We start from the raw sequence: 9,858 nt of genomic DNA on the forward strand, positions 1-9,858 counted from the left end.
GAATTATTTGAACACGTGAGCTCACCTCCATGGACAAAGAAAGGGCTGCCCGTGCGTGCAAATGCTCAGCCAAGTGACAAACGGGATTGGGGAGAGCAGCGAGGCAGCTTCCCAGCCCTCCTGGCTTCCCACCTTCTGAATGCTGGGAGGATGGCAAGCCCCCAGAATAAAACACACTTTAAATCATCATTCTAGAAATGACTCTGATGCGTTAATTCTTTCTGCCTGAGAACATCTATCTGCAGGTTGATGAAAAACCAATAATGATGCCTGATAAACATTTTTTCTGCCAGTAGCTCATTAATGCAGAAGGATCCTTTGGCAAGCATGGTTGGGAATAATCTGTGACTCGAAGAGCCAGGCTGTTTATAGGAAAATGAGATTTAAAGGCAAAAAAAAGCATGTTACATTAGGCCAGAGAAAGTATTCACCAGTTGCAACTGCTCCTGAGGTTGCTCTCTCATAGTCCTGCCCCCTCCAACCACAACGAGGGATAAGCAGTGGTTTAACCAAGCAAATTACCGTGCCAGCTCCTTGGCATGAGCTCCTCTGGATGCTACAGGGCTGGTGCAGCCCCCAGCCACAGGCAGTCCTGCCCCAAGTCATCACTGAAGACTAAATACAACCTAATGCTGCCAGAATAACCTTCCAAGCTGAGGTTTGCCCCGCTGCCCGCCCGCCCCGGGGCCAAGGGCCGATGGCACGTACCGATGTGCTGGGCGCAGGTGTCGCAGTACTCGGCGTAGAGGGACTCAAAGCAGCTGCAGCAGTAGGGCCTGCCATCCTTCATGATGTACCGCTGCCCCCCCAGCACCGTCTCGCATTCGAAGCAGCAGAAGTGCTTCATGTGCCAGTGCCGCCCTTCGGCCTCGGTGCATTCGTCGGCAAAAATGATCTGGAGGGGGAAAACACGAGCGGGGAGAAGAGTCGGTCAGAGTGGAGCTGAGATGCAGGCAACAACCTTCATGTCTCCTGGCTGTGCATGGCAGCTGTGCCCCTTTGCTCATACAACCTCCAAATTTTACAGCTAGCCCTCCCGACGGCATGGGAAACTCCCGCAGTTTGGCTTAGGGCAGGGACAACCCATCGCTTCTTCAGAAAATCCATTAAAATGCAAATTCCTTAGGACCATGTTAACGCAGGGACTACAAAGCGTTAAGGCAGAGCCGTAACGTGCTCATCAGCACACCCATCGGCAGAGGGGTCGATCAGGGTAATAAACCTGCTTATGTACAACCTATCGATCTGCTGGACTTTGGAAGATCAGAGCAGCCACTTAGTGAAACGCATTTACCCGTCTGAAACAGACACCTGAGTACAAGGGAAGAGGAAAATACAAGGAGAAGTGGCAGCTCTCTGGAGGGGAGAGAAGAAGCAGCTACTTGGCTCATCACCATCCCATGTGTTTATAAAGATGATGGCAGCCACTGTACCAGTGGGGAAACTGAGGCACGGTGGGCTGTTAAGGGTGGGCTGGTGAAACAGCCACTTAAAATAGTTTCAGCAGATGCTTTCTTGTTGTCTCTACTTCCCATCTCTGCTCCCAAAGCCCACCCAAAGGAGCAAGTAGCAGCCTAGCTCTGCTCCCTGGCTCTCTGCCCTGGCACAGGTCACACCGAAAGCTTTTCCCTGCAGCCCCTCTTACCCCTGCATTACCCTTCCTCAAGATTAGTGCTGGATGTTTCAGGGGAAGAAGCATGTGTTACAGAAGGAGCTGAATGAAAGACTTGCATGAGAATTTGCAAGGATAAAAAGTACATGAAAAAAAACCCTTACCCAGCCTAAGCCACAGGGAAGTAGTGCCAGTTGAATGGTTAGGAGCTGTTTTTCTTACTGGTGAAGTTACAAATTTAATTGGATACATACGTCAATGTTCTTTCTATCTGAAGTGCACATAGCCTTGGATATTTACTATTACACGCTCGCATAGATGCGACGTGGTATTTTATGGTACATATGGTTTTCCACACGATGGTTTTCATAACTTTAAAAGCCAGAACAATTTCCTTCACCAGCCTTTTAAACAGAGATTGACACTTGAGAAACACTCAGAGGCGACTCTGTAAGGTTTTCTATATTCGTTTTGTATTCCATTTGTTCAGCTTCCCACAGCCCGTTAATCCCCTCTCTTAGAGCCTATTTCAGCTCGGCGTGTACTCAAACACCACCGCCTTGTAGGAAACACAGCACGCATCCCACCAGAGGCTGTTTCTGGGGAGACAGAGAAGGGAGGACCACCACACACAGCTGGGCTAAAAACACACGGCCCAAGGGGTGTGCTGGTAATGCAAACACTCATGGAAAGCCCCCCCCAAGCTCCCTGCATGTAGACGAGGATCTCTCAGAACAGCCCTAGGGAGACTCCAATTAAAACTCCCACCTGAAACCCCAAGGAAAGCTTTCATGAACCCATGGCAAAGCCAAAACATCATATTCCATGTGCAGGGACCAGGGTGGATGGGTGGGGAAGCACCATCCGGTTGGCAAGGAGAACCCTCCCGTGCCATCCCCGCGGGCAGCACCCACGGTGGGACGCGTCTTTTAAGTGGGGCGAGCTGGTTCCTACCTCGTCGCACGCCGCGCAGCGGGGCTTGAGGCACTCGGCGTGGTGCCTGCCGCAGTAGATCTTCCCATCCTGGTAGAAGTAGATCAGGTCGACCAGCAGCTCGTTGCAGACACTGCAGATGAAGCAGGGAGGGTGCCAGCAAACGCCGTGCCCCGCGCGCGAGGCGAAGACGGCCATGTCCCCTCCGTTGATCTGGCCACCGCACTGTTGGAAAAGATGGAGTTTAACGGGGGACGGGAGAGCCCGCTGCCGCCCACCGCCAACCGGCTGCTTTCACAACCACAGCGGAAGAAGGTGCTAATTCACAGCTCCTTCCTGGCACCTCTTAATCCCTTTTCATCCCCGTTTTGTGGCCAGCTTCCCCCCTGCACGAGGCCAGGAGCTGGAGGGACTGCTCCCCATCAAATATTGTGGGATGCTTTTGGCATGTGCCCCGACAGACCCCAGTACTTGCAGCTCACGGGGGCATTGTGTGAGTGCTGTTCCTGAGAGCTCCCCTTAATTTTGGTGATTTAAAATCTGTCCCACTCACACCAGTTCGTCAGCTATTACCCACCTGCTCACAGATGGCTCCTGTCATGGTTACGGGGAATGGCCGGACATTGCCTCTCCCTAAATTTTCCCTCTTCCTTTGATTGCTGAAGAGTTTGAGCTCCCTCTTCTCCTCCTCATCCAAGGAATTGCAATAGCGGACCTAAAAAACATAAGTGATGCTCCCTCTTAGGGTTGTCCCTGGCTCCTCGGCCAGCGAGCCACAGTCCCACGGGCTCCGCAAACCCTTGCAAGGTTTGTAGCAACACAAGCTAATTCCATCCTGGGCTTAGGGGAGGCTGGAGAAACAGGTGTTGGGGCTTGAGTCATCCCAGGATTCAGCCAGAATTTCAAGAGGTGGAGATGAGAAAAGAGGGAAGGAGGAAGGTTGTTCTCCGGGTGCTAAGTTTGTAGGAAAGTCTTAAAAGTTGGGTCCTCCGAGTACCTCCCAGACCCAGCAATGAGACTGATGGTTTTCCTGCTTTCTCCTTATGGCAGAGGTCATAGAGCAGCTTCCAAATGTTGTATTTCTAGGGCACAGACAGTTTTCCCTGTGCAAACGACAGTTCTATTTGGGAACTCCAGTTATTCTTCCAGCGTGGGGTCAAATTTGCACGTTTGCAAAACCTCTGTGTTGGAATGTAATAAGGAAATAAGTAAAAGAAAAGGATATAAACCATGAACGATGCAACTTCCCAGAAGCTTATGAAACCGTGAGGTTTTCCTGGGTGTTTCCACCCTGCGGGCTGGGCTCTTGGCTGCTCGCATCTCAATGGGTAATACGACTGAAGAGCCAAGGTGGCCGTCGGTGCCCACTCCAGCCTCCGTGACTTTGGAGAGCAGGCTCCTGGAGCCAAGCAGGATTATTCACGTGAGCAACCAACATACCCTGAGTTTTTCAAAGGAGCAAGACTGCACACCGGATGCAAAATCTGCCAACCTGCAGACAATACACGCAGGCTCGTGACAGCAGCCCGGGCTGCAGCAGCAGCATGCATGTGCGTTTATTCCTCTCTTCTTCGGCTGTCGGAGGCTGTGGGTTTTCAGCGGCTGCCAGGGAAGGCAGGCGGGCAGGCTGGGGCCCGAGGGTGCATGGGAAGAAGCCCCTTCCCGGCGCCTGGAGCTCCCCCGGCGCTGCCAGTGCCGCACCGTGCCCATGGCATCCAGCCACGCGCCTGCAAACTCGTTAAAATCTGACCTAGATCAAACAAGTTACTTGCACATATTGTCCAGAGCGGCTTCTTCAGAAAGCAGCAGGAAAATAGGGTTTTTTTTGGTTTACGCAGGGAAATTTTGCGGGTTACCAGAAGCCGATGTTCTCACTGGCGAGAACGGGACGCCAAAGACCGGATCCTTTTTGCTGCCTCGTGTCTTTCTTGCAAGACATAAGGAGGTTTATTTGCTCTGACTGGTCTTGACTCAACCTCCGGCGTGCCAGGCTGTCCCGGCTCGCGAGGCTCAGCCAGGCTGAAAGCCCTCCTCGGCACACGCTTTCCCACTCCCAAGGCGAGTCGGAAGCAGCACTTGGGAAAAGGCTTTTGCAGCTTCGGATCCGGCTCTAGCTGATCCCAACAGCGTTTCAAGCCGCTTTTAACATGGCTTTGGCCTCTGAGGGCTCAGAAAATACTTTTATTTCAGAGAACTGAAGAAATACGATTTAAAAAATCTCAACTTTAGAAACAAACAAATCCCTCCCCACCTCCAACACAATCAAAGCAGGGAGGAAATACAGCTCTTAAACAGTAACACGACCAAACTCCAAGCAAATCCCTGAAAAAGCAGGAAGGGCTGAGAAAGGACCCATCAGCCTTCGCACAAGCAACCCCAGGAGGGGGGTCTCTTCCCCACCCACAGCCCCAGTGGGTTGCCCGAGGACAATTTTCGGGTACTAACCTCATTGTCGTGCGGTGGCAGCTGGTGCAGAAGCTGCTTTATGCGAGATTTTTCTCCCGGGCTGTTGACGTAGGGGACCTTGTCCTCGGGCAGGCAGCTGTAGTACTGGTGCACCTATGGAGCAAGAGAGGGGACTGCAGTGGGGCTCCCCGGCCAAGCCCGTGCCCCCGTGCCCGACCACCAGCCACCCCGCTGCTTTGTTTTATTGCCTTTTCTCCACGGAGAAAGAGGGGTGGTGAGGCGGTGGAGCTCGTTACCGTTTGCTTGGTCAGCCTCCATAGCGTTAGCATGTTTCGCCGGCTGCGGGGATATGTCAGCACCTGCCTGGGGAGGGGAGGTTAAAAAGGCTGCACCCCGGCAGCCTCCGTGTTGCTGGCTATCTCAGCCTCCACCTCCATCAAAACCCGGAGTTTTTTTTTTTTTTTTCCTGCAGCAATTTGGGGAAATAAACAGCAGATAAAAATCTGTTGGAAGGCTTGGGTTTTTCTCTTGTGTCTCAAGAGTATATAATTAAAAGCAGCTATTAAAAAAGGCAGCGTGGTGGGGCACGGCATGCCCCGGCACTGGAGGAGGCCGGTGGCAGCCCGGAGAGGAAGCACACCCTGAACCCCGGCGTCTCTCCTCCGACTGCCACACCTGGAACGCGTACTCAAGGGCCGGGCAGGCATTGGGATGGGACCGAGAATCAGCTCCCAAGTGGCCACGGTGATGTTCAGAGGCTTGGAAAGAAGCAGGAGAAGGTAAAGGTAAGGATAAGCTCTCACTGCTCAGCTGGGATTGGGAGTCTCTGCAGCCCTGGATGCCTCTGGATGCTCAGTCAGGAGCAGGGGGCTGGACGGCTTCCTTAACTCTGAGCTTGGCTAGAGAGATGCAAACAGTTTTCCAGGTGCATACAGCCTTTGCCGCAGCGGGATTAACCCCGAGATGCTCCCTCGGCTCTGAGCCGCTGCAGCAATTCATGTCAGCGTGTCTGCACTGCCTGCAGCTTTCGCAGGGCTTTTCCCAAACGACACTTGCTTCGCCGTGGCTTCTGATCAGCTTTTTCCCCTCGCTCTACATTTTGGGCTTTTGTCTAGAAAGCACCACCTGGGCTGGCTTTCCCCAGAGAAGCCCTCTCTGCCCGCACAATCCCACAGCATCTGCGGGATGACAAGCTGCTGCGAGGGACAGGGACGCAGGGGTAGCTCATGGGGCTGGCTGGCAGGAGAGCTTGCCCAAGGGCTCGCAGGCTGCTGGGGGTGGCTCCTACAGGCAGTTGCCTTCAACAGGAAGAAATCACTTTTGATTCCAGAATAAATATCCAAAATTGACATTATTTAGGAATAATAACTCTGCATTCAGCTCATTCCCTGGTCTCATTTAGAGCTACCTGCAAGCAGAGCTGCTCCAGTGCTTGCAATCACTTTTCTTCTCAATTTACGGTTCCTCCCCAAACTGACAGTAACATCCACCTTTCCCCATCATCAGGTTTTGTGGAAAGTGAGTTTTTTAGCAGATTTCTGCCCATAACTCTGCAGTGCTGATGACAAGGGAACTGCTTGGGTCATGAAGCTGAGGAACACACTGAGCATATGCCATTGCGAAGCCTTAAATTTGTTTTGCTAAGACACAGCAGAAACAGACCCACCAGCTATGGAAACTGTCAAAGAAAGAAAGGCTGCTAAGGATTTTGTTATGTTAAAAAGAAAACAAACTACGTACATTAGAATACTTACTTTGCATTTATAGAGCATCCTTCATCCAGGGACATCAAAGCACATTAAAAACACTTAAAATTCTTATGACACGCTACTCAAGGTAGCAAATAGACAGGCTGGAAAGGACTATTTGCAGCACAACGGCATTAAATGAGCTCCCTGAGTTCATGCAGCGAGTCCAGAGCAGAACTTGCAGCTGAAAATCTCTTGGCGATGCCCCGGCTGCCATTCCTTGAACCAGGCTGCCGCACTCACCGTGCCGGACAGCACAGATGCCGGCAGAGTTCTCTCAGCCAAGTTCCCCACGTGTGGCCAGGCTGCTCGCTTTCTCCTGCACTCAGGTTGTTGGTTCCTGTTTTTATTTCTTGCAAGGAAGTTTTTTTGCCCACTGAGTCCTTGGCGGAGACCAGAAATGACTTTTTTTGAAGTACCGCCAAATTCCATCAGGCTGCTCTGGTCCCTAAAGCAATGAGCTGTGAGACGCTCACCCTGGGCAAAAAGCAGGGATGCAAGTTTTTCCTTCAGCAGCCTGGGCGCTGCCTTCCCGGAGCCCTACAAGGCGGGATGTACGTGCCCAGCTCCGCTCTTGCTTCCGTTGGGAAGTTTTCCATTTAGTCTCAGCAGGTCTGCGGGAACTGCCTCCCATCACACCAGCAATACAGCTTGGCAGGGATGGGCAATTTGGTTTGAAAAGCAAAACAAAATAAATAAAACAGGCTCCAACCTGTGTTCTGCTGCCTGAAATAACCCGAAAAGGTTTGCTTTGGATCCGCATCAGCCCAAGGGACCTTGTGCACGGGTGCTCATGGAGGGGGTGGAGTGGAGGCAGCTGCCAGTCCTTACCCAGCACCCACAGGACATCTTCTGGGGAGAAACCCCCTTCCTTACACCCATTAGTGGCTCACTCTGCTATTGCATTTGCACCCACCATCCCTCCTGGGGATAAACCTGAACCAGGTGGGGGGACACACACAGATCCTTTCACCTGGGGCATCACTCCTACCCTGAGATGTCCAGCCAGAGCACATATGCAGAGCAGACGGATGCCCCTTGCCTGGGCTGATGTTAATCCAGGCTTGTGCAAACACACTCCTGTCCATCACCCTTTCCCCACGGAACGTGCCTGGTTCCCCACAGAGGAGAACCGAGCCTGGGAGGGACGGGGTGCAGGCAGCCAGTGTCCCGTGCCCAGCCGGCTGGCAATGGCATTGCCAACCCCGTTAAGGGAGAGGCGGAAGGGGGGGTGGCAAAGCCCAGCCAGGATGTTCAAAAATAAGGAAAACTAAAGAAGGGGGGATTCTTAGATCGGGAAAAGGCCTGCAGAAAATGGAACTCACTGGAAAACTAAAATTGCTCAGTCTGCACTTTGCTTTTGTACAAAAGGTCACTGTTTTCCATGAAAATAACTCCTCCGTCCAGCTCCGGCTCGGAGCACGCACAAGGTTTTGCAGCTAGTGAGCCCGGTGGGGCCACTGCAGCCCAAGGGCCTGATCCAGCCCCCTCAAGCACCCGCGGATGGCTCTTTCGCTGACCTTATGGGCTCTGCAACATGAGCTGCACCCAGATAAGGAAAACAGCATGGGGCAACAACCCAGGAAGGATAACATATCCCTCCAGAATTGTGCGGTATCTTTAACTGTTTTATTATTAAATACTTCTGCCATACAACACAGCAGCTCCTCATCCTGCTATTTCCCCCCCGCAACAGATCTGCTCTGGCCGTGGTTATCCTAACAAGCATCATTCATACACATGAGCCATGGTTTCGTCCTCAGTTTCCCCACTTGCCCCTCTTTGCCCTCTGCTCACATCTGGATGGGAGACATCTCAGAGGAATCTGGAAAACAACAGGCTGAGTTAAAATAAGGCTTCAGACAGTGTCACGAGGCCCCAGATGCCATGGGGATGGGCTGGTCAGTGCACTGGCCGGCTGTGGGTGCTGGGTGCCGTGGCACGCTGGTCGGGCAAGCTCTGTCCTGCCCTGGGGACGTTTCCCAGGGCGCTCGGACAGGCTCTGCGTCACGAGAAAGCAGCACAGCAGATATCCATCTTCCCAGGGGGTTATTCTCACCTTCAAAAGGAAAATGTCCAAATGCCAAGTTTTGCCAAGAAAAATTGATACCCATTTTGGAAATTAACAGCTGCTCAGAGCTAAAAGGGGAGGGCATGGGGTGTGTGCGTAGAGATAGAAATTAAAAAAGAAAGAAACCAGGAGAAAGGAAAGAATGTAATGTAAAACGAGGGTAGGAAAAAGCCTTTAAAGTGGAGCCAACTTTATTCAAAGGCATTGAGGAAACTAATTACATTAGTTTAAAAATGCCTTTGTGTTCTGCAGTCTTCCCTAGGTTTGGGGTGTGTTTCCAGTTTAACTTTGACAGTTTACAAACCTCCCCATCCCCGCTAAATAAAGGCAGGACTGCAGCTTCTCCTGGCGCTCCCAGGGGTGACCAAAGACAAAACCCATGCCAGCACCCTCGCAGGCAAAGTCTTACACCTTCTCCTAGAAGGAAAAGTTTGCAAACAACCGGTGAATTTAAGCTGTGGACAAAGAGATCTCTTTGATCAATGAATTAAAGGAGGCAGAGGGGAAATAACAGCCTTCTTAAGCCATGAACTGCTGTTGGGAAGCAGCATTCGGTTGTACTCAGCCCAAGTACAACACCCCTACCAAAAGCACCCACCAAACCGGGCTGTTCGGGATGACTGTACCCCTGGGACGGACTACAAAGGAGCATGCGGTGTCCTGGCGCGGCTCAGCCGATGGGTGCCGACTTGCTCAGCCCTAACAGCCCCGGCACATCCAGCCGGGCAATCCCGCCCGGCTCACACGAAACCAAACCGCCTGCAAGGCTTTTGCGAAGAGCTCTGCACGGGCAGTACAGATGTCCCCAGAACAGGGACCTTGGTGGGTCACCCAACACTCAGGCACAGTAAATCATCACATGCAGTGGAGTCGGTTCAAAATTCAGGCACGCCAGCATCTTCCCATAGACCCCCGTGCCCAGGAGAACACTGTTTCCCCTGGGACCATGCCCACAGCCCCAGCAGTCCACCCCGTGCCACCCAGAGATGCCCCACGCCGGCGCGGGGAGCTGCCTGTGCGACGATGAGCGGAGCCAAGGCTGCTGGTGCATGTGGATGCTCGCTCCCAGCCCTGTCCCCCGGCTCGCC

General features: G+C 52.6%; 1 protein-coding gene across 1 annotated transcript in view; it reads right to left on the reverse strand.

Moving 5' to 3' along the window:
* PRICKLE2 (prickle homolog 2 (Drosophila)) overlaps positions 1 to 9,858 on the reverse strand; it is a 30,494-nt gene that overhangs the window by 13,466 nt on the left and 7,170 nt on the right. Inside the window, exons 2-5 of the mRNA XM_010152578.1 lie at positions 4,991 to 5,104; positions 3,123 to 3,260; positions 2,567 to 2,770; positions 709 to 895 (exon numbers count right to left, since the gene is read on the reverse strand). Of these exons, the coding sequence (XP_010150880.1) occupies positions 709 to 895; positions 2,567 to 2,770; positions 3,123 to 3,260; positions 4,991 to 5,104 (643 nt within the window). The remainder of the gene's footprint in view (positions 1 to 708; positions 896 to 2,566; positions 2,771 to 3,122; positions 3,261 to 4,990; positions 5,105 to 9,858) is intronic.

This window comes from Eurypyga helias, unplaced genomic scaffold, assembly GCF_000690775.1.
Source record: "Eurypyga helias isolate BGI_N326 unplaced genomic scaffold, ASM69077v1 scaffold3445, whole genome shotgun sequence".
In the NCBI taxonomy this organism is placed as follows: Eukaryota; Metazoa; Chordata; class Aves; order Eurypygiformes; family Eurypygidae; genus Eurypyga; species Eurypyga helias.